The sequence below is a fragment of the Elephas maximus genome, chromosome 2 (genome assembly GCF_024166365.1).
Source record: "Elephas maximus indicus isolate mEleMax1 chromosome 2, mEleMax1 primary haplotype, whole genome shotgun sequence".
Classification (NCBI taxonomy): domain Eukaryota; kingdom Metazoa; phylum Chordata; class Mammalia; order Proboscidea; family Elephantidae; genus Elephas; species Elephas maximus.
In genome coordinates, this window is record NC_064820.1 from 79,992,773 (window position 1) to 80,018,583 (window position 25,811).

At 38.6% G+C, this 25,811-nt stretch overlaps 1 protein-coding gene across 2 annotated transcripts in view; it reads right to left on the minus strand.

Moving 5' to 3' along the window:
* CERT1 (ceramide transporter 1) overlaps positions 1–25,811 on the minus strand; it is a 158,617-nt gene that overhangs the window by 80,872 nt on the left and 51,934 nt on the right. For both annotated transcript variants that reach the window (XM_049865907.1, XM_049865901.1), the window contains exon 4: positions 670–786. In XM_049865907.1, coding sequence (XP_049721864.1) covers positions 670–786 — 117 coding nt within the window. The remainder of the gene's footprint in view (positions 1–669; positions 787–25,811) is intronic.

Consider the following 25,811-nt stretch of genomic DNA (forward strand, 5'->3'; position numbering starts at 1 on the left):
GACAAGAATGTGAACAAGTACAACATTCTCTTAGGTTATACTCTAGAATACCACAGTGAATTTAGACCTCTCCCTATTCCTTTTTTATTAAGACATTATTGAATTAACTAGATTACATATTTCTTTAGTCTACTTACTACTTACATACAGCAGAAATCAATGACTAGATTTAAATTATAAAAATGTAGCATATGTATTTATATAAGAAAGACTTCCTGCAGGTTTGTTATTAAACAGCTTCTTATTCACGAAGATTAAATAATTTACAAATGTTTACACTAAGAGTTTACCCAAATGGTCACAAATGATTACAAAAATTTATATTGAAGCTTTTAAATATTAGGGTTTTTTATAATCACTATAATTTCAAAAATCCTTAAAAAGGCATTTATTATAAAGTAATTCTTCAATATGAAAATCAAAATGTCTCATAAAAAGAGGACTTATTGTTGATTTAAGTAACACTTAAATTCATCGTAGCAAATTCCTGTAGCAGAACTCATATATTAGAAGTCAAACTATTAAAAAAATTACACCTGTACTGCTTTAATATTTACCTCAAATAATGTTCAACTTTTCAGTAACTTATGTTACAGCTCAAGATTTTGTTTAATCATCACTGGTCTCTTTCTTAGTCCTTCATGGAAAGATGAACATTGGAAATCCTACCTTGTGCTGTTCAATGGCGTCTATCCACTGTTGCCTGTGATCTGGATCCTGAGCACGAAGATACCAAACGCTATCATTTACGCTAATATCAAATCGACATTCATCAAAATCATGAGGCTGTGGAGAGAAAAGAGAAAATTAAAAGCAAAGTCAATTTTTTTCTAAGAAGTGTTACATCCCACAGCAAAAATATGGACATAACCATTCTATGCTGGTGGGAAATTCTTATTATTCATTTATTTTCCTACTCAAGTAGCTTTTCTGAAAATGTCTCAGATAAGAGAGAATAAAGACAGCCACCAAAAATCAAGTTGCACTCATTACTCTTACAAATTTGACAGATACACTACACTCCTTAAAAAAAAAAGGGATAATATTTTTCATCAATGCTTTGAGTTAGCTTAACTTGTGGGAATATCACTGAAAACACAATAAAAAAAAAAAGTTTTGGGAAAGACATTTACTATTTTTCCCTGACCTCATTACCAAAAGTAAATTCCATATATTTCATCACAGGGTAATGTTAACATTTCTCCCCAAGGATCTAAAAATAACTTCTTGGCTTTTATATATCTTTGATAGTAATAGATTCCAATGAAAAGGAAAACATAAAATGAATATTACATAAGACCTATGTTCGAAAGCTAGAGAAAATCCCTGTATCAAAGTGTAAGCGTCTGATGAAAATGTCAAATTTTTGGTTCAGTGTTTTACGTTCTTCCTAAGAATTTAAAAAATGAGTGTTTTATATCCTTGTTTTTTTCCCAATAAAAACTTTTCTTAATTACGAAACGTTTTAAAGCAACAAATTAATAATGAATACTAAATCAAAAAACACATTATGAATTCAAATACGTGATTACCAGCCAACTTCAAGGGAGAGGAGCTGGAGTCTGTATTACCTAACAACTAGACAGGGGCCTTCTGGTTGCTAAAAGACATTCAAGCATGTGGGAGGGTAGTGTGTCCCTTTTTGGGACATGGAGGCTCTGAGCTGGGAACATTCCTAGATGTCACACTATGTGTCTTTTCATTTGTAACCTTTTTCCTACAGAAAGCTATAATCCTAAGTACAGCACCTTCTATGAGCTCTGAGTCATCCCAGCAAATTATCAAAGCCAAGTGAGTAGTGGGCCAGCAGGTCAGAACTTAGGGGGCTGGGAACTCCTGAGCTTACAGTTGGTATCTTGAGGGGGTAGAGGGAACTCTTGAATTTGTAGCTGGCAGCTCAGAAGTTAGGGAGCCCTGGAACAGGGGGTGGCATGGGGTGGGAGACTCCTGAGTTTATGGCTGCTATCTGCCTATTTGGTGTCTGAGGGATGGTATTCTTTTAACTTGTGACATCTGACACAGCTCCAGTGGATAAAATCAAAGGAAGAAGTGTTGCACTGGCAGCTGGGTTACTGTGTCCTTTTTAACCTATGACATCTGACCTAGTTCTGGGTGGCTGGGGTCAGAGAAGTGTTGCATGTTGCTGCTGATGTGTCAGGGAAGTAAGTGGAAAAGTGGGGATTTGATTTTTGGTGATTATTATCCTTGGAACATCATTAACTTTACACCTCGTTCTTAGGGTTAATATTATACTACCTCATGTAAAATGTAGAATCCTTGCTACTGTATAAGTCCACTTATATTATCATTATTTGTCATATATATTATATATATAATATATTACATATATATTATTAATTCATGTTATATACCTTACAATGTTACAATTTTTGTTTTAAACGCCCATATTTTAAAGGAATTAAGAAATAATAAAAATACGCATCATATATATCCTTTTTCTGGCGTTCTTTATTAACTTTCTGAAGATATGCATTTTCCCCTGATGTCATAGCCCTTCAGCCTGAAAAACTTCCTTTAGCATTTCTCGTAATCTGAGTCTGCTGACAAGTTCTCTTAGTTTCCGTTTCTTTGAGGATGTATTTCACTTTCTTACCCCAAAATTTTATTTATTTTGTTGTTGTTGAGTATTTCACTTCATTCTTGAAAGATACTTTCATTGACGACATCATTCTGGATTGACAAGATTTTTCCCCCTTTCATCACATTATAACATGCTGTTCCACTCTCATTTAGCTTCTACGATGAGAAGTGGGTGGTAATTTTAATCACTATACCCTAATGTGTCATTTTTCTCTGGCTACTTTCAAAATTTTCTATTTATCTATGGTTTTCAGCAGTTTGTCTACAATGTGCTTTGGTATGGTTTTCTTCCAATTTATCCTGTTTGGAGTTTTCTGGGCTTCTTGAATATATAAACTTGTCTTTCACCAAATCTTAGAGTTTTTGACTACTATTTCTTCAAAATTTTCTTTGCTCCCTTTTCTCTCTTCTCTCCTTCTGGAACTCCTAAAATGCACATATTCTGAAATTATACTATAGGTCTCGGAAGCTCTCGTCATTAAAAAACAAACAAAAAAATGATGCTGGCAAAACTAGGTATCCATCAGTAAAAAAAATGAAACAGGACCTATACCTCATACCATAGACAAAAGCTAATTCAAAATGGATCAAAGACCTAAATATAAAGCCAAAAACTATAAAGATCATGGAAGAAAAAATAAGATCAAGACTAGAGGCCCTAATACACAGCATTAACAGGATACAAACCATAACAACACACAAACTCTAGAAAATAAGCTAGATAACTGGAATCTTTTAAGAATTAAACACTTAAGTGCATCAAAAGACTTCAAAAGAAGAGTAAAAAGAGAACCCATAGACTGGGAAAAAATTTTTGGCTACGACAAATCCAAGAAGGGTCTAATCTCTAAAATCTACAGGAAAGTCCAACACCTCTACAACAAAAAGACAAATAATCCAATTATAAAATTGGCAAAGGAAATGAACAGACACTTCACCAAAGAAGACTCTGAAGGGGCTAACAGACATATGAGGAAATGCTCAAGATCACTTGCCATTAGAGAAATGCAAATCAAAACCACAACGAGATAGCATCTCACCCCAACATTACTGGCAATAATAAAAAAACAGAAAATAACAAACATTGGAGAGGTTGCAGGGAGACTGGAACTCTTATGCATTGCTGATGGGAATGTAAAATGGTACAACCATTTTAGAAAACGATATGGCGCTTCCTTAGAAAGCTACAAATAAAAATACCATATGATCCAACAATCCCACTGCTAAGAATATATCCTAGAGAAATAAGAGCTGTCACATGAATAGACATATGCACACCCATGTTCATTGTAGCATTGTTCACATTAGCAAAAAGACGGAAACAACCTAGACACCCATCAACAGATGAATGGGTAAACAAACTGTGGTACTAGACACAATGAAATACTATGCAATCATAAATAACAATGATGAATCTGCGAAGCATCTCACAACATGGATGAATCTGGAGGGCATTACGCTGAGTGAAATAAATCAATCACAAAAGGTCAAATACTGTATGAGACCACTACTATAAAAACTCTTTAAAAGGTTTACATACAAAAAGAAACAATCTTTGATGGTTACAACAAAGGAGAGGGGTAGGGAGGGAAAAACACTAAATAGACAATAATTAAGTGATAACTTTGGTGAAGGGTAAGACAGTACACAATACTAGGGAAACCAGCACAACTTGTACAAGGCAAGGTCACGGAAGCTCCATACTCTCTGAGGGACCAAATTATCAGGCTGAGGGCTGTGGAGACCACTGTGTCGAGGTACATCTAGCTTAACTGGCATAATATAGTTATTAAGAAAATGTTCTACATTCTAATTTGGTGAGTAGCATCTGGGGTCTTAAAAGCTTGTGAGCAGCCATTTAAGATACTCCACTGGTCTCACCCCATCTGGAGCAAGGGAGAATGAAGAAAACCAAAGACACAAGGGGAAGATTAGTCCAAATGACTAATGGACCACAAGTACTACAGCCTCCACCAGACCAAGTCGAGCACAGCTATTTGATGCCAGGCTACCACCACTGACTGCTCTGACAGGTATCACAATAGATGGTCCCAGACAGAGCTGGAGAAAAATGTAGAACAAAATTCTAACTCACAAAAAAAAAAGGACCAGGCTTACTGGTCTCCTTTTAGCTCAGTAATGTAGGTTCACCCTTCAGCCAAAGATTAGACAGGCCCATAAAACAAAACTAGAGACTAAAGGGGCACACCAGCCCAAGGGCAAGGACTAGAAGGCAAGAGGGGACACAAAAGCTGGTCACAGGGAACCCCAGGTTGAGAAGGAAAGAATGTTGACATGCCTTGAGGTTGGCAACCAGTGTCACAAAACAATATGTGTACTAACTGTTTAATGAGAAGCTAGTTTGTTCTGTAAACCTGCATCTAAAGTACGATTAAAAAAAAAAACAACTTTCTTCTGTTAAGAATGACTTTTATTGGTCTATCTTTAAAATCCTGGTTATCTTCTCTGTCATCTCCATCTGCTACTTATGTCATGCAGTGATTTTTTTTTTTTTTAATTTCAGATATCATTCTTTTCCATTCTAAAATTCCCATTGGGTCTTTTTATGTTTTCTTTTTCTCTGATGAAATTGCCTATCTTTTCATTCATTACAAGCATACTTTCTTTTACCTCATTGGACACAGTTATAATAAAAAACCAAACTTGTTGCTATTGAATCTACTCCAATTCATGGTGACCCCACCATGCATTACAGAGTAGAACTGCTCCACAGCTGCTTTAAAATCCCAACATCTGGCTCATCTTGAAGTTGGCTTTTTTTTTCCCCCCTTAATAATGTGTCATAATTTCCTGGCTCTTCAGGTTAGGTTGTGAACTCTGAATTCTGTTACATTTGCTCTGAAAAATACTGGTTTTGTTTTAACAGGCTTAGACTCAAATTGTAAATTCTGCCATGTATTTAATCATCAGCAACTAGGGTATCTGCTTCAGTCTGGCCTGCACACATACAGTTGAGGGGTCAGGCAAACATTTGGACAGAGTTTTACACTCAGAATTTGGGGCTCCCACTACCTGGCTCTCTCTTTTTCGGGGTTATGTCCTCATTCTTTGGGCTTCTTCCCCTGGTTCCTCCAGCTAAACAGACAGCAAGTTTTCTTCAAAGGAATTTTAGTTTCCCTGCATATCTGCCATGGTGAACAGTGACTCAGATCACGGCTTAGGCTGCTTTTGGTCTGTCCCAAATGTGTGGTTCAGGAACCAGACAGAAATCTGAACAGAATTTACACACACGATTTTGAGTTCCCTTTCTCTGGGTCTCTCTTTTCAGGAGGTTCCCCTACTCATTCTCCAGTAGCCCTGGTTATCCTGAGTACCTTTCACTTGTTCCACTGGTCAAAAATATGGCTGGTTTTCTCCACAATGGAAATTTGACTCTATTCAACCCAATTTTCAAATATCCCGATGGACACTCATGAAGGTCAAAGATTCATAATTATCAGAGTCTAGTGTCTTTTTTACAAACACAAAGTATTAAAATTTCTCTACCCAACAAAGAAACAAATAAATCCTATCAGATTTAAATGACATGAATCAATCTGTGCTTTAATTATAAGCAACAGGAATTGATTCTTGTTCAGTTAAGGAAAGAAATTTACTCAAAGTATTAGGCAGCTAAGATTGTTAGGAAACATAAAGAACTGAGATCAGAAAATGGAAAGAAGCCAAGGGAGACTAGGCAATAGAACCCCAGCTGAGATTTTACCACAGGTACCATCTGGTGTGGACAGGGCTGCTTCTGCTTCTTGACCTTGTAAGCCACTACTGGCACTAATGCTAATAGGAACGAGATGCTTCTGCTGGCAGCATTGTCAGAAGAAAAACTCCCTCTATCTCTGCTTCTCTGTATGGTATTACTCCAGAATCGAAGTAGGGCAGAAGAGGGGGACAATGGGGTGAGAGAGGAAGAGACAACAGCATAACAACAGTCTGGTTGGCTGACTCTAGATCATACGCCCATATGCTAATTAAGAGGGGTGGAGAGATGCTGGGAGGGAAAATTGAGTATCTGGTCTTTCTAGATACGTGGAAACCCTAAACCACCATCATAAAACCACCTCAGAGGCACCAGCACCAGCTGTACAAAGGCTACTTCTTAGATATGTAGGATGTAGTTAGACAGCACTCCTCTTCCAAACTTAGATACTATTACCAGCTACAATGGGTATATAAAGAGCCCTGGTAGATTAAGTACCCAGCTGCTAACAAAAAGGTCAGTGGATCAAGCCCAGCAGAAAAGATCTGGCGATCTGCTAATGTAAAGAATTCAGCCTAGGAAACCCTATGAGGCAATTCTGTCACATAGGGTCACTATGAGTCCAAATAGACTCGATGGCACACACCACCACCACCACCACCACACTGGGTATAATCCCCTTTCTAAAGTACAAAGACCTGGAGTTTGAAAACCAAAAAGGAAGAACATGCTCAGCATTTCTCAAGTTGAAAGAACTGAAGAAAAATTCAAGCGTCGAGTTGTAATGCTGAAGGCTTCTATGGGTAAAACATTGAATGATGCAGGAAGCATCAACAGCAGATGGAAGGAATACACAGAGTTCCTGTACCAAAAAGAACCTGTCAATGTTCAACCATTTCAGGAGGTAGTACATGATCAAGTACCGAGGGCATTAAAGGCAGCAATCTGCACTGAATGTATTAGTAAAAATCAGTGAAGGCTCCAGGAATTGACAGAATACCAACTGAGATGTTTCAACAAATGGATGCAATCCTGGAAGCGTTCGCTTGTCTACGCCAAGAAATTTGGAAGACAGCTACCTGGCCAACCAACTGAAAGAGATCCATTTCATGCCCATTTCAAAGAAAGGTGAGCCAAAAGAATCCAGAAATTATCTAACAATACCATCAATACCACATGCAAGTAAAATTTTGCTGAAGATAAACATGGTTTCAACAAAACATTGAAAGGGACCTGCCAGAAATTCAAGCTGCATTCAGAAGGGGACGTAGAAGGGATATCGTTGCTGAAGTCAGACTGGTCTTAGCTGAAGGCAGAGAATACCAGAAAGATGTTTTCCTGACTATGCAAAGGCATTTGACTGTGTGGATGATAACAAATTATGGGTAACACTGCAAAGAATGGGAATTCCAGAACACTTAATTGTGCTCATGCGGAACCTGTACATAGATCAAGAGGCAGTCATTTGAATAGAACAAGGGGATACTGTGTGGTTTAAAATCAGGAAAGGTGTGCATCCGGGTTATATCATTTCACCATACTTATTCAATCTGCATGCTGAGCAAATAATCCGAGAAGCTTGACTATAAGAAGAACATGGCATCAGAATTGGCGGAAGACTCAGTAACAACGTGCAATATGCAGATGGTATAACCGTACTTTTTAAAAGCAAAGACTTAAAGCATGTACTGATGAAGGTCAAAGACTAAAGCCTTTAGTATAGATTACACCTCAACATAGAGTAAACAGAAGTCTTCACAACTGGACCAATGAACAACACCATGATAAGGGGAGAAAATACTGACATTGTCAAGGATTTCATTTTATTTGGATCCACAATAAACATGCACAGAAGCAGAAGTCAAGAAATCAAATGATGTATTGCACTGGGCAAATCTGCTACAAGAGACCTCTTTCAACTGTTAAAAAGCAAAGATGTCACTTGGAGTGCTAAGGTGCGTCTCACCCAAGTCATGGTATTTTCAATTGCCTCAAATGCATGCAAAAGCTTGACAATGAGTAAGGAAGGCTGAAGAAGAATTAATAACTTTGAATTATGGTGTTGGTGAAGAATGATAAATATACCATGGACTGCCAGAAGAACAAACCAATTTGTTTTGGAATAAGTACAGCCAGGATGCTCCCTAGAAGTGAGGATGGTGAGACTTCATTTCACGTATTTTTGACACGTTATCAGAGGGATCAGTCCCTGGAGAAGGACATTTGACTGGGTAAAGTAGAGGGTCAGCAAAAAAGAGGAAGATTCTCAACAAGATGGACTGACACGGTGGCTGCAAAAATGGGCTCAAACATAGCAAGGATTGTGAGGATGGCACAGGACCTGGCAGTGTTTCGTTCTGTTAGGGTTACTATGAGTCAGAACTGACGTGACAGCACCTAACAACAATAACAACAAGATGTCTGAGACCCAGGTGCCGAAGGTACTTTCTCCAGTCTTTTGATATAACAATAGCAGAGTGCCCCTTCCTTGGAAGTCTGAGCCTCAGATTCCCAGAACTCCTTCCTCTGAACTCCTGAGGTACTAACTAGCCAGGAAGGCCCTTCAAGTCAGAGGTTTAAGCCCCATTTCCATGAGACTCCTGTCCCAAGCTCCTGTGGCACCAGCACTAACCTGGCAACACTTTCTCTTCGAGGTCTGAGTCCCAGCTCTGCGGTGCTCTCCTTCCAGAAAGGGAGGTTTTGATAACCCCAACCTTTTCCCTTTGCTCCTTTAGCCCAAGGTATAGAAGCTGTTCCTTAGAGTTACTACCTTTGCGTTACCTCAATGCTTTTCTTTTCTTTTTTTGTTTCCATCCCTTCCCCATCTGTTTAATGATTTCCTATATTAAATACTTTCCGCTGAAAACACCTAAAGTGTTTTCTGGCTCCCTGATTGGACCTTCGCTGATGAAAAAAGTAGTTCAAAACATGCTAAATGTTGATTTCATAGTGAAATATTATAGAACCATAAAGAAAACAAACAAAAAAAACAATGTTTCCAAAGGCTGGGAAGATAATAAAGAGGTTACAAAAGTATATACACAGCATGATCCCAATCCTGGTGCTGCCTCAATACATACTTCAGTTTGTATCTATACATGCGTAAGTGATTAAAGACTGTCTACTCCACTAGACTGTAAGGTGTAAGAGAACAGGGACTCACTTTCATCCACCCCAGTATATTCCAGGCCCTAATATAGTGACTGGTATTCAACGGCAATATTTGTTTATTGAATGGAGAATGGTATTTGGTGTCCATTTAAACATCTGGAGCCCTGGTGGCACAGAGGTTAAGAGCTTGGCTGCTAACCAAAAGGTCAGCAGTTCAAATCTACCAGCTACTCCTTGGAAACCCCACAGGCAGTACTACTTTGTCCTATAGGGTCACTATGGGTCAGAATCCACCCAATGGCAACAGGTTTGATTTTTTGGTTTGGTGTTCTATTTTTGCAAGTTCCTATGAATGTATAATTATTTCAAAATAAAAATTTAACTGAAAACAAAAATAACTTCAAGAAAATGTTAAAAAGTGGTTGCCTTTTAATGTTGGAATTACAATTGGTTTTCTTCTTTAAACTATTCTATATTTTCTAAGTATTTGGCTATCAATTTTACTCATTATAGCTTAGTAAAATAAAATGGCAAGAAAATACAGTAGAACCTACAGAAAATCAAGTCAAAGAGTCTTGGCTGTACATCATGAAAGTCAGTAAAAATAGGTATTTATCCAATCTGAAGAATACCGAATTAACTCCAAATTTAGTCTCACTATGCTTAACTCAAGGTTGTAACATCTGCATATTGCAAGTTGTAAATGAGTCTTCCTCCAATCCTGATGCCCTGTTCTTCATATAGTCCAGCTTTTTGAATTATTTGCTCAGGATACAGAGTGAATAAGTACGGTGAAAGGATACAACTCTGACGCACACCTTTCCTGACTTTAAACCATGCGGTATCCACTTGCTGTTTGAATGACTACCTTTTGATCTGCGATACGCAGATGATACAACCTTGCTTGCTGAAAGCGAAGATGACTTGAAGTACTTACTGATCAAGATCAAAGACTACAGCCTTCAGCACGGATTACAACTCAACGTAAAGAAAACAAAAGTCCTCACAACTGGACCAATAAGCAACATCATGATAAAAGGAGAAAATATTGAAGCTGTCCAGGATTTTATTTCACCTGGATCTACAATTAACCCCACGGGAGCAGCAGTCAAGAAATCAAATGATGCATTGCACTGGGCAAATGTGCTGCAAAAAAACTCTTTAAAGTGTTAAAAAGCAAAGATGGCACCTTGAAGACTAAGGTGCACCTGACCCAAGCAAGCCATAGTGTTTTCAATCGCCTCATATGCATGCGAAATCTGGAAAATGAATAAGGAAGACCAAAGAAGAACTGACACCTTTTAATTATGGTGTTGGTGAAGAATACTGACTATACCATGGACTTTCCAAAAGAGTGAACCAATCTGTCCTGGAATAGGTACAGCTAGAATGCTCCTTAGAAACAAGAAGGCAAGACTACAGCTCACATACTTCAGACATGTTATAGGAGGGACCAGTCCCTGGAAAAGGACATCATGCTTGGTAAAGTAGAGGGCTGGCGAAAAAAGAGGAAGATCCTCAATGAGATGGAATGACACAGTGGGTGCAACAATGGGTTCAAGCATAACAACAACTGTGAGGATGGCCCAGGACCAGGCACTGTTTTGTTCTGTTGTACATAGGGTCGCTATGAGTTGGAACTGACTTGACAGCACCTAACAATAACAAAAACAAGATTCTTGACTCAACCCTATGGGGGCAGTTCTACTCTGTCCTATGAGTAGGGTCGCTAGGAGTTGGAATTGACTCGATGGCAATGGGTTTGGTTTTTTTTTAAATGCTTGATTCACTCCCTTTAATTAGGACTACATGAGAATATTATCACTTGTGCAAGCTGATGGCACAATGAGAACAGAGGTCTTAAAAGAGGCCACCTGGTTATATTCAGAACCTAACATAGATGCTGTGATACTGGGGAAGTCCCCCAGTCTAGGAAATGAAAACAATGCTTTGCAAGTCGAGAAACTAGATCTTGCCAGACCCTTGGAAACAGGAAAGCTAACTCGAAACCAACATGCTTACATGAGATTCAGGCATTCATCAATGAACACACCATACTGTCAAATGAATGATTTACACTGAGGAATAACTGCCATGATGATCAGATGTTTCAACATTCTAGTAAATACATTCCTATTCATAAAAATCAAAAGATGCTCCCAAAATTTCAGCATGAAATGAAAATAAGAAGTCTTTTAGTGGCTAGTAACACCAAGTTTAATGCAATGTTTTTTCTAATTTTCATTTTAAGTGATAAGCTCCTGCCCCCTCCCCCAACCAAAAAAAAAAAACACCTCACTTAACTTTAACCCTTATATACAAAAAACTGATGGGCCCCGAGAGTATGGCCCCCGGACACGCTATTAACTCAGTGCTGAAGTCACTGCTGAGGTTCACCCTTCAGCCAAAGATTAGACTGGTCTATACCCTGTTGCCGTCAAGTCTATTCTGACTCAGCGACCCTAGAGGACAGAGTAGAACTGCCCCATAGGATTTCTAAGGAGCGCCTGGTAGATTCGAATTGCTGACTTCTCGGTTAGCAGCTGAACTCTTAACCACTATGCCACCAGGGTTTCCAGACAGGTCTATAGGGCCAACAATAACACAGGCGAGGGACGTGCTTCGTAGGTCAATCATGTATACGAGATTAATAGGGACACTAGCCCAAAAGTGAAAATCCTGGTGGCATAATGGTTAAGTGCTACAGCTGCTAACCAAAAGGTCGGCAGTTCGAATCCACTAGGCGCTCCTTGGAAACTCTACGGGGCAGTTCTACTCTGTCCTATAGGGTTGCTATGAGTCGGAATCAACTCGACGGGAATGGGTTTGGTTTTTTTTGTAGCCCAAAAGCAAAGATAAGAAGGCAGGAAGGGACAGGAAAACTGAACGAATGGAAACAGGGAACCCAGGGTGGAGAAGAAGAGACTGTTGACACATCGGGAGGTTGGTAACCAACGTCCCAAAACAATTTGTATATTAACTGTTTAATGAGAAACTATTTTAGTCTGTAAACTTTCAGCTAAATCACAATTTAAAAAAAGCAAAAAACTGATGGGGATGGGGGCTGGAAGGAAAGAAGAGCCCTACCAATTTTCTTTGCCCCTCAAGATCACTCTGATACTCTCACAAAATGGTTCCTGAGACATTTTCACAAAACAATTTGAAAAGCACTGAACTATCACATCCCTTGAGAATTACACTTTCCATGTCTTTCCTTTCAGATATCTGTTTCTCAGTTTGGGTGGCTTCCTGTTATCTCTCTGTAGGCTGGTTTTCTTTCACAATTATCAATTACTAATTAAGCTCATCCTGGAAAGGCTGGTGTGTACCTTTATACAGACTTCTGCTATATGTTGATTTTCAGACTGTCAAAGATCCAAGGATGGTGATATATATAGTCTATTGGGGCCTTAGGCGAGTGAATTAAATTCTCAATTCTTTATCTATGAAAGTGGGAAGCAAAAGCAATACTGATTTCACTGGATTGTTGAAAGGATTAAATATAATAACACACATTTTATATGTTGAAATGTGGAAAGCATTTTGTACAATATCTGGTACAACAGAAAAATTCAAATATTAGATATATATACACACACACACACTAACTTATTTTACAGTAATTTTGCTTTACAATAGCAAAATCTTCCCTAAGAGTTGTGTCTCAGTCAATTTACAATGAGTATTTAACTATTTAACATGAAAATGCAAAACCAAAGAAACAAATCTGTTGCTGCTGAATCTATTCTGTCTCACAGCAACCCTATATGACAGAGTAGTACTGTCCCATAGGATTTCCAAGGAGTGGCTGATAGATTTGAACTGCTGACCTTTTGGTTAGCAGCCAAGCTCTTAACCACTGTGCCACCAGGACTCCACAAAAATGTAAACAAAGGTTAAAAAAAGAAGTTAGATCTGGCAGTATAAGGCATTCGATGTTGTGCATATATTAAACAGTGAGTTAAACAGGCAGTATCTTCTCGATTACAATTTTTAAAACTAGGCTTCAGAAAGCTGTATCCAAACTCTATTGAAACTTAAGAGGAGAACAGAAGTTTTGATATTGTCTTCTTCACTGCACCTATCACTATCTGTCACCATATATTTAGTATGTACTTATTTATTGTCTGTCTATTCTCTACGCTAAAATGTAAGCTCCGTGAAGACCAGAATATTCTATTTTGCTCACTGCTGAATCCCAAGTACCAGTAAGAGCTGACGTGCTAAATAAATATCTGTTGTTCAATCTCATAAAAGACTGCATGGCTATACTACCCAAGATGTCAAACCCCCATCAGAATTCCAGCTAGCTTCTTTGTAGAAACTGAAAAGCCAGGCCTAAAACTCATATGGAATTACAAGCAGCCCAGAATAGCCAAAAGAATCTTGGAAAAGAACTAAGTTTTAAGACTCACACTCCCTGATTTCAAAAGTTACTACAAAGCAACAGTAATCAAGGCAGTGTGGTACTAGTCTAAGGAACGACACATCAGTGGAATAGAATTGAGAGCACAGAAATAAACTCATCTGTCTATTTATGGTCAACTGGGTTTTGACAAGGGTAAAAACAAGACTGTTCACTGGGGAAAGAGTAGTTTTTTGAACTACTGGGACAACTGGATAGTCACATGTAAAAGAATGAATTTGGACCCTTACCTCACACCATAAATAAAAATTACCTGAAAAATGATCATAAACCTAAATGTAGAGTTAAAACTATAAAATTCTTATAAGAAAATCTAGGGGTAAATCTTTATGATCTTGGATTGGCAATGGATTCTTATATATGACATCAAAAGCATGAGCAACAAAAGGAAAAATAAGTTAGTGGGACTTGATTAAAATTTTTGCTTCAAATGATACTATCAAGAAAATGAAAAGACAACCCACAGAACAGGAAAAAAACATTTGCAAATAACATCTCTGATAAGCGTTTTGTAACTAGAAGACATACAGAAATCTTCTAACTCAATAATAAAAAATACAAATATCCCAAAGAGCCTGTGTGGTGCAAATGGTTTACAATTGGCTACTAACCTAAAAATTAGCAGTTCAAACCCATGCAGTGGCTCTTTGGAAGAAAGGTCTGGTGAAATGCTTCTGTAAGGATTATAGACAAGAAAACTCCATAGAGCAGTTCTACTCAGCAACACATGGGGTTGCCTCGAGTTGGAGGCTAACTAGATGGCAGTGAACAACCACCACCACAACCTGCTTAATGTTGTCTGGATGATTCAACTGTTTTCAGAAATATATTCAACTAACCAGACTTACTGGTCTGACAGAGAATGGAGGAACCCCCGAGACTAGGGCCCCTGGACGCTCTGCTAACTCAAAACTTAAACCACTCTTGAGGCCCACTTTTCAGAAAGATAACACAGGCGTATAAAACAATAACACATGTGAGGAACATGTTTCTTAGTTCGATCAAATGTAAGAGACCAAATGGGCAACTCCTGTCCTAAAGGAAGACAAGAAGGCAGGAAGGGACATGAATTGGGTGAACAGACACAGGGAGCCTGGGGTGGAAAGGGGGAGAGTGCTGTCACATTGTAGGGATTGCAACCAATGTCACAAAACAGTATGTGTGTAAGTTTTTAAATGAGAAACTAACTTGAGCTTTAAACTTTCACCTAAAGCACCATAAAAATCACAATGAGATACTGCTTCACATCTATTAGGATGGCTATAATAAAAAAAAGTCAGATAACAACAAGTGTGGATAAGGAGAGAGAGAACCCTCACACGCTGCTAGTGGTACTGTAAAATAACGCAGCCACTTTGGAAAACAGGCTGGTGGTCCCTCAAACAGTTAAACATAGAGTTACCACGTAACATAGCAATCCCAGGCCCATACACATGTTCATAAGAAAGGAAAACACATGTCCGTGCACAAACTTGCACACCAATGTTTACAGCAGCATTATCCATAACAGCCACAAGGTGGGAAGAACCCAAATGTCCACCAACACGTGAATGGATAAACAAAACATGGTATATCCACGCAATGGATATTATTCAGCCATGAAAAGGACAGAACTCGGAAACACTACGCTAAGTGCAAGAAGCCAGTCATAAAAGACCACATATTATGATTCCATTTATAGGAAATATACAGAAGAGGCAAATTCATAAAGACAAAAAGTAGATTAATGGTTGCTAGGAATTGGGAGGCATGGGATTATAAAGAGGTGATAGCTAAAGAGTACACAGTTTCTTTTTGAGATGATGAAAATGTTTTAAAGTTGACTTTGGTGATAGTTGCACATATCTGTGAACACACTAAAAGCCAAAGAATTTATATACACACAAAAAAGGAATGTCCTTGTTCATAGGAAATATACACTGAAGTAAGGCATGCCCTAGTGGCACAGTGGTTAAGTACTCAGCTGCTAAGAGAAAGGCGGTGGCTCCAACTCACCAGCCACTCTGAGCGAGAAAGATGTGTCAGTCTGCTTCAGCAAAGACTACAGCCTGGGAAACCCCATGGGGGCAGTTCTACTCCATCCCACAGGGTAACAGTGAGCTGGAATCAACTCGACAGCAACAGGTTATATGCTGAAGTATTTCGTGGTAGAGAAGTATAAATGGTTCAAAAAAAGTTGTGTGTGTGTCTTAAAAGACAGAGGGGGCTAAAGCAAACGTGGTGAAGTGTATGTGAAGGGTATACGAGAATTTCTGAAGCTTTTCTGTAAGTGTGAAGTTATGTCAAAATTAAAAGTTAAAAGAATGCCATAAAATTTCCCTACTACCACTTGTTTCCTCTCCCTTCCCTCCACAACCTGCTGCCTTCACTTTATAACACTGTCTGGAGTCATTATAATTTTATAGTGAGAACATATCCAGGAGGTAAAAATTTTCTCTGTCTCCCTATCCAAACACACTGACTCCTTTTTTTCCTCTCACATCTCATATCCAATTCTGCTAGGTCTATTCCAGAAATATACCTAGAATCTAACTACTTCTTACCATATCATTACTATCACTAGTCTGGGGGGCTGGCACCTGTTTTAGCTTGGCCTAAGGTTTTTTTAAGGCCTAGGAATGGTTTTTACATTTTAGAAAATCAAAAGAATATTTCATGGCACATAATCACATAAAATTCAAATTTCAGTGTCCATAGATAAAATTTTATTAGAATACAGCCATGTTCATTCAATCATGTATTGTCTGGAGCTATGTTTGTGCTACAACAGCAAAGCTAAGTAGTTGCAATAGAGATTATATGGCTTGCAATACCTAATATTTACTATCTGGCTGTTTACAAAACAGTTTGCCCAACCCTGTTCTCATTTCTTACCTGGATTATTGCAACAGTCTCCCAACTATAAGTTACTGATTCTGCCCTTGCCTTCTATAGTTTATCCTCAACATAGCAGCCACAATGATTGCCAAAATAAAAATCAACTTGTGTCACTCCCCTGTTCAAAGCTCTTCAATGGCTTCCCATTACAAAACTCTACATCTCTTTGCTACTACTCTTCCCCTTCCACTCCAGCAGTACTAGCCTCCTTGCTCATCCTCAAACATACCTGCCTCAAGGCCTGTGTACTTGAATGCTTTGTACTCTGTACTAGAATATCAAAATCAAAATCAAACCCTTTGCTGTCGAGTTGATTCTGACTCACCGCGACCTTACAGGACAGAGCAGAGCTGCCCGTAGGGTTTCCAAGGAGCAGCTGGTGGATTCAAACTGCAGACCTTTTGGTTAGCGGCTATAGCACTTAACCACTGTGCCATCAGGGCTCCATTACTAGGATATTCCCCTCTAAATATCTTCATTGCTTAGCTTTGTTCTTTTAGGCAATGACAGTTTGTAGGATATATCAAAACCAGTTAAGCACTGAAAGAGTGAAACATTCTCTGGTTAGGGTATTCCCTACCTTAAACGACAATGAAGATAGTGAAAAACACTTTGATATTGTTTTGTCTGTGCATAATACTCTTCCTTGGAGGCAAAACGGATGCCTCGTCCTGTTGCCATTATGGGTAAGTGCACACATTACATTCAAAAGTCACAGGGAAAATACTTTGCAACCTGAAATGGTAAAATAAAAAAAATCCAGCCTCACCCTATCTAGTTCTAAGTACCCCAAATAAACAAAACTTTGAGTCCTTCCTATGACTTAAAAGAAAAAAAAATGACTTAGATTCCCTAAAAACAACTTTATCCTTGACTTCCACAAAGATGATATCTCAGGATATACAATGACCTTTGCACATATCATAATCATGCAAAAAATCACTGTTTTTCTCTACTATGAACAGACTGTCAGCTCTGTAATCTTGTTTTATTTTCCCCCTTTAAATAATTACTGTATTTTTATTCGGTGAACTAGTTCTTTTAAAGACAGGGTTCTTCTGCAAACCTTCTTTGCAAGTAATCTTAAGTACTTTTTCCTCTTAGTCTTACTATGCCACTGCTTACTGCCCACCCCTGCCCCACTCCCACTCCCAAATTAGCTTTCTCTGGTCTTCTATGTCAGGAGTACAGCTGGGGCTGAAAACAGAGAGCTGGCTGAAAGTTGTATATGATGCAGTAGTAGTTCTTTAAAAACATATAACACAATTAGTTAAGTTTGCTAATCTCAGTTGTGCTTCCGTAAGACTTTATTCAACCTGGACTAAGATACTACAAAATTTGCCCTAGCATACTCTTAAAAGCTCTTAAGTTATTTCTAAAAATTTCTGAGTGTTTGTGATTGCCTTACTGCTGTCCCATTTTCTGGCTATAAAGATGTATACAGCAGATAAAACCACAGAAGGTGAGTTCAATAAGAGTAAACGTCGAATAAGACATCAACCCCCCAAAATTCATAATAGGATACTTATTTCACAGAATAGTATAAAACCAGATGCCATCGAGTCAATTTGATTCTGAGTCATGACAACCCCATGTGTGTGTCAGAGAACTGTATTCAGGTGTTAAGTTTCCAGGCCTTTCTTCCAAGATGCCTCTGAATGGATTCAAACTGCCAACCTTTCTGTAAATGATGAAGCGCTTAGCTGTCTGTGCCACCCAGGGGCTCCACGGAATAGTATACAGCTATTTTAATAAAGAGAGTTATATGCTAAAAAAATTACATCAAAGATTAATAGTAACTATCTCTGAGTTGTATAATTTAGAGCTAATTATCTTCACTTTGTTTATCTATATTTTCTATATATCACATGTATATATGATAAAATAACAAAAGGTTATTTTTAAAAATATGTAGGACTTGTGGAAAAATATGGTAGACTAAACATATTCACCTCTACTAACTCTTCAAGTCCTACTTAAATGATAAGGCATTAAAAGAGGACAAATAAAATGGGTAAGAAGAAGACAGCAAAAAAAGAGATTTCAATCAAATTTTAAAAGGTGAAGGCAGATGAACAAATTAATAAATCACAGGTGATGACAGAAACTAAAGTGTGCAGTGGGGGAAGACAGGGGAAGGACAGGCTAAACAGTAATCTTATTTGTGCCAAAGAACTACAGAAAAAATGAGAGCCAGGAGTTGGCAGCTCCAGTTCCTGAAGGATTGATTAAAAGTAAGAAATAATTAGTCTGCCTAGATAAATACCATACCTAAAAATAGTCCCATAACCTTTCTAGCAGTTAGAAGTTTTCTATTTGGATATGGTGAACTAGAGGGACCCCTAAATGAAGGGCTATCAAGGAACAGGGTAAAATACTTAAAACAGAAAGATTAAAGCAAAGTCTATACTGAACAATAAAACCCCCACCCCAGTCCGACACTAATTCCTAAACAAAACAACTAGGGCTCCTCACAGAAACGGGTGATTCCAGGACTGGAACAAGGAAGGTACAAAACGATCCTGGAAGAAATTTTTGAGCGTGAAAATAAGGGAGTACTTAAAAAACAAAACAAAAAGTCATGAAGGCATGTCTAAAGAACAAAGGAACTGGCTTGAAGGGGCTTGGCTTCCATTAGCCAGATCTAAGACAATTTGATCATCAAAATAAGTGCAGTAATGGCTTATAACCCATTAAATAAAACAGGAATCCACAGGTCCACCTGTTAACAAAGAGGGATTTTTTTTACAGCAGAATGCTGACCAATAAATGTGGACGGAGTCTGTAACGTTGGAAAACGATTATTTGCAAGCCATTATACTTCAAAGGTACTGGCAAGAATCATAAATAGCTGCTAAAATTGAGAGGGAAAAGTTGATAACATGATTTTCAGTGGTCTTAAAATGTCTTCCATAGATTGCTTTCTGGTTTCAAGGAGAAAAACAGTAACCATACAGCAGAAAAACTGGTTAACACCTTGACCCTTGACTGGATGATTGAAATTAAAGTCACAAATGAGGGCAAACACATCTGTGCCACCAATGTGATATCCTGAGAAGGAGACAATGTCAGTCTGTAGCATTCCACCAATGATACATAACCTAAATCTAATCATGAAGAAACAGCAAAATGTTTCTTCGTTCAACCAAATGAAGAACATTCAATAAAATAAAAATTCCCAAATCAAATCCAGTGACAACGACTTGATTCCGACTCATAGCGACCCTATAGGACAGAGCAGAACTGCCCCCAAAGGGTTTCCAAGGCTGCAAATCTTTACGGAAGCAGACTGCAACATCCCTCTCCTGCGGAGCGGCCGGTGGGTCTGAATCACAGACCTTCTGGTTAGCAGCTGAGTGCTTTAACCACTGCACCACCAGGGCTCCTTCAGTAAAATAACTGGCCTGTATTTTTCGAAACTATCAACACCATATCAAACAAAGAAAGGTTAAGGAACTGTTCCAGATTAAATGAGACTAAAGATACATGGTAAGTAAATATATGTCCTGGATTGAATTTTGTACTAAAGGACAAAAAAAAAAAGTACTATAAAGGATATCATTAGAAAAATTAATAAAATTTCATATGGACTGTAGATTAGAAAAAGGCATTGTATAAAATATCTTGAATTCAGTAACTATTACGACGGTGTAAGAGAGTACCAAAGGGCCCTTGTGGTGCAATGGTTAAGGGCTCAGCCCACCAGTCACACTGCACAAGAAAAGGCCTGGCGATCTGCTCCTGTAAAGATTTCAGGTTTGTAAACCCTTTGAGGGCAGTTCTACTCTGTCTACAGGGTCACTTTAAGTTGGCATGAACTTGATTGCATGCAACAACAACAAGACAATATCCTTGCTCTTACAAATTACACATTTAAGTATTAAGGGGAAAAGAGTGATATACACAGTCTACTCTCAAATGACTCATAGCCAGAAGGTGTGTATGTGTGTAAGATAAAAGAAACGATGTAATGTTAAAAAAAAAAAAGGGGGGGGGGTGAATCTGGGTGTTTACAGCAATCATATATTCTAACTTTTCTGTAAAGTAAAATTATTTCAAAATAAAACGTTAAAAAGCAAAAATGGTACATAAAAAGACACAATCAACTCCGTTCTTCCCTTAAAATAGTCCTCTGAAAAATAGCTGCTTAATCTCTCCTTACACTCTGTTCTTAAAGGGAGTCAAAGTTCATCAGACGTGTAAGATAAACCTCTAGTATTAAAATCAGAGACTAGCAAAGAGGGAAAAAAAGAAATTCAGAACAGTTAATGATGCAAGGTTCAAAACATGAGTTCACAAATATACACAGGCGCACCCACACTCAGACACACACTATGTGATGCATGCATACACATAAACACATAATTTATAATCCCAACCAGGCTGTCCTTTCTGATTTCCAGACTTTTATTCAATTGCATCCTCTGACATCTTCTCTGGAATGCCTCATTGGCATCTCATCATATCCAAAATTGAACACTGATCTATCTCCCCAACTTTCTCCCCTTGCAAGCTTCCATATTTCTGAAGTGGCAACTACATCCTTCCTGTTGCTTAACCCTGGAATCATCTGATTCCTTGTTTCTCTCACACCCCATAAGGAATCCATCAGCAAATCTACAATTCCTGCCAACTCTAACTTCAAATTCAGTCCAGAATCCAATGGTTTCTCATAATCTCCACCACTACTCCACCAACATCTCTCATCTGGATTATCTGCAATAGCCTATGACTGCCTGATTGCATTTCCCTGCTCCACCTCTGCCTTCTATAATCTATTCTTAACCCAGCAGGCAAAGTGATCCTGTTACAAGGATCAAATCACTCCACTGCTTAAAACTCTCCAATAACTTCCCATCTCACTCAGCCCTTGACCCACAAGGTTCTACATAATCAGGCTTCCACCACCTCTATGCCTTCTTTTCCTACTACTCTCCCTTTGTTTACTCTGCGCCAGCCATACTGGCCTCTTTATTGATCCTTAAACCAGCCCCAAAGGGCCTTTTCAACTGCTATTTCCTCTTCTTCTAAAGAACATGGCTTACTCCTTTTTCTTCCTTCAAATTTCTACTCAAATATCTCATTTCACCCATTATAAGAACTTTTCTTTCCACATTTTTACATCTCTAAAATAAGAATGTGTCTTACAATTGATGTAAACTTCAATTGGCAATGAGGCACATGAAATAACGAAGCATCCTAAATTTCGTTTCATCTTAATAACACTTTGACACAGAAACCTTCCCACACCACCCTAAAACAAAAGATGGTTAAAGTAACAAAAACTTCTTAATAAATACGCGTTAACAGTTTAAGTGAGCAGAACTTGGGAACAGAGTCCCAGACAAGGTTAGTATGAATAACTCATCAATTCAAAATATCTTCCCCAATATTTTGTTTACCTTTTTTTTTTTAAGCTTTACTTGCAAATCTTACAGGAAAATATAAAAGAAAACAAATTAGAAGCATTCATTATTCATTTCAACTTAATTACATTTAACATATAGACCTGACGTACCCTCTTGGTAGTTCGACTCTTCAATTTTGAGAACGAATAAGCAAAACTTTTGCTTTCAATTTTTTCCTCTCACCAAATTAAGGGTGAACTATGATCTGAACAGCTTCTGACTTCTCAAATTTTCAATGCTTAAACTCTAAACCTGAGCTGCCCAATACAGTAGTAGTCATTAGCACATGAAATGGGCTGATCATTAAGCATAAAATATAGGAGTACCTTAGAGATATTGCAAGTTCGGTTCCAGACCACTCCAAAAAAGCAAATATCACAATCAAATAAGTTAGGAATTTTTTGGTTTCCTAGTGTATATAAAACTTACGTTTACACCGTTCTGTAGTCTATTAAGTGTGCAGTAGCATTATGTCTAAAAAAAACCCTACATACCTTAATTAAAAAATACTTGATTGCTATAAAACGCTAACCATCATCTCTGCCTTTAGCGAGTCGTAATCATTTTGCTGGTGGAGGGTCTTGCCTTGATGTTTATGGCTGCTCACTGAGCAGGTTGGTGCTTGCTGAAGGTGGCTGTGAAAACTTCTTAAAAGAAGACAACAGTGAAGTTTGCCACTTAAATTAACTCTTTCTTTCACAAAAGATTTCTCTGTAACATACAATGCTGTTTGACAACATTTTACCCACAGCAGAACTTCTGTAAAAATTGGAGTCAGCCCTCTCAAGCCCTGCCGCGCTTTGTCAACTAAGTTTATGTAATAATCTAAATCCTTTGTTGTCATTTCAACAGTGTTCACAGCATCTTCACCAGGACTATATTTCATCTCAAAAAACACTTTCTTCATTGATCTGTAAGAAGCTACTCCTGACGCATTAAAGTTTTTTCATGATATTACAGCAATTCAACCACATCTTCAGGCTTCACTTCTGATTCTAGTTCTCTTGCTACTTCTACCACACCTGCAGTTTCTTCCTCCATTGAAGTCTTGAACCCCTCAAAGTCATCCATGAGGGTTGGAATCTGATCTCCTCCCACGAATCACAAATGTTCTTAATGGCATCTAGAATGGTGAATCCTTCCCAGAAGGTTTTTAATTTACTTTGCCCAGGTTCATCAAGGTAATCACCATCTATGGCAGCTATAGCATTAGGAAATGTATTTCTTAAATAATAAGACTTGAAAGTTGAATTCAATGCCCTCGCTTTAACTTCAGACACCTCTTGAGGTTGGTAGCTGAGTTGAAGTTGTAATTCAGCCACTCTTAGAATAAGACACTGGGTTTGGTCAGCAATATCAGCTCTGTTACTACAAGAAATGAGGCTTTCTTTCAAGGCAAAAGTGGAAGCTTTGAGGTCATTTATGTGGCACTTGAGCTTTGACTCTGAAGCACTGAGCACGTTTCTTTCTTTTACTGGTTTGTCTAGTGAAAGTAGGCTCAACCAACCAACTTCCTTATACTTCTCATTCTGACGAAACTGTAGAAATATCACGCATGTTCACCCAGAGCCTCGCTTTTCACCAATACTTGATCTACCGGTGGCAATGTTTGTATCACTACCTCACGCCACGGATTAGCAGTGTCCTCTTTACTGCTGGAAGCTGAGTCATCACATCTTTAAGACTATCCAGATTTGAGATCCAATTTAGAAAGCTCATCCTTACAATTTTGTTTCCCTAACCCTGGTGGTGTAGCAGTTAAGTGCTATGGCTGCTAACCAAGAGGTCAGCAGTTCAAATCCGCCAGGTGCTCCTTGGAAACTCTATGGTGCAGTTCTACTCTGTCCTATAGGGTTGCTATGAGCTGGAATCGACTCAATAGCAGTGGGTTTGGTTTTTTGGTTTTAGAACCACTCTCAGTACCAAAGGTCTTAGTCTGGGTTTTCTAGACAAACAAACCAGTAAAGCGTATAGATATACAGAGAGAGATTTATATCAAAGAAACGGCTCAGGTGATTGTAGAGGCTGGAATGCCTCAAGTCCATGGATTAGGATAGAGGCTTCTCCAGATTCACATAGCCACAGGGGTTGGTGAGCCCAAATCAGCAGGTTGGAGAGCAGGGCTCTTGCTCACAGGCTGTGAATATTGATGAAACCCAAGATTGGCAGGCAAGACCACAAGGCTTCTCCTGATTCAAGTAGCTGCAGGGGCTGGTGAACCCAAGATCAGCAGGTTGAAGAGTAGGGCTCCATTCAGAGGCTGTGAAGACTGACGAATCCCAAGATTGGCAGATAAACTGGTAGCTCAAGTCCCAAGACCTGAAGGTCAGACAAAGAGGAAGCAGTCGTGGGATCCAGAGAAAGCAAAAAGCCAGAACGTCTGCTTATATTTGGATGCAGGCCTCACAACCAAGGAAAATCCCTTTCAACTGATTGGCTACTCACAGCAGATCCCATCTGGGAGTGGTCACATATAAACACCGGGAATCATAACCCAGCTAAGCTGACACACAATCTTAACCATCGCAGAGATCAATAAGGAAACAGAGGACTTGAACCAACTAAATATAACAGACATATATATAGAATTCTCTACCTAACAATACCACAATACACATTCATCTCCATCACAAATGGAACATTCTGCAGGACCATAAATTAGGTCACAAAACAAGTCTGAAAAAATGTAAAATGACTGATAACATATAAAATATCTTCATCAACCACAATGAAATGAAGGTAGAAATCAATAGCAAAAGGAAAACTGGAAATTTCACAAGCATGTGGAAATTAAACAACACAGTATTAAACAAACAATGGGTCAGTAAGAAAACACAAGGGAAACTGGAAAATACAGATAAATGAAAATGAAAGCACAGCATACTAAAACTTGTGGGATGCAGTGAAGACAATGCTCAGAGGGAAATTTATGGCAGATTAAATGCCTACATTAAAAAAAAAGAAAAAAGATCTCAAATCAATATCCTAACTTTATACTTTGAGGAATGAGAAAGAGCAAATGAAGCCCACAGCTCTGAGTAAGCCAGGAGGCTCCCAGCTGACCCTGAGTGTCTGGGAGGAAAGTGTGTCCCTGTTCCCTACAGGTGGGTGGGTTTTACAGCCAAAGTATGGGCACCCAAGGCTGTTGGCTGTAGGGACTGGGCAGCATTGCTTACTCTTGGGCCCCTGTTGCAGGTGGCTAAATGGTGTAGGTGGAGTCACCAGTCCTCAGGTCCCTGATGTGTGTAGATAAGGGCACTGGGTGCTCAAAGCATGACCCCTACTGCAGCCAGACACCTGTGCCTACACCAATCACCCCTGTCCATCTAGGTCTGTACGTCTCCAGGTGAGACGTGAGAGCCTGCACCACACACTTGATGACTGACTACCTGGACACCTGAGCTGAATCCATACAAGAAAGGTAAATGAACTTTTGGGCTCACATAACCAGTAATAGTTTTAACCACCTGGTGACAGTATGTTAGAGTTTCGAAGGTACCAATAATCAAACTAGATCAAATAAGCAGCCTATTTTCGGCATATCAAAACAAAAAAACCAAGAAACTAGGACATAGTAAGCAAACATAAAGTAAATACAATAACTTACTGATGGCTCAGAGACAAAAGTCAGTATCAAATCACATAAAGAAGCAGACCATGATGGCTTCAGAAA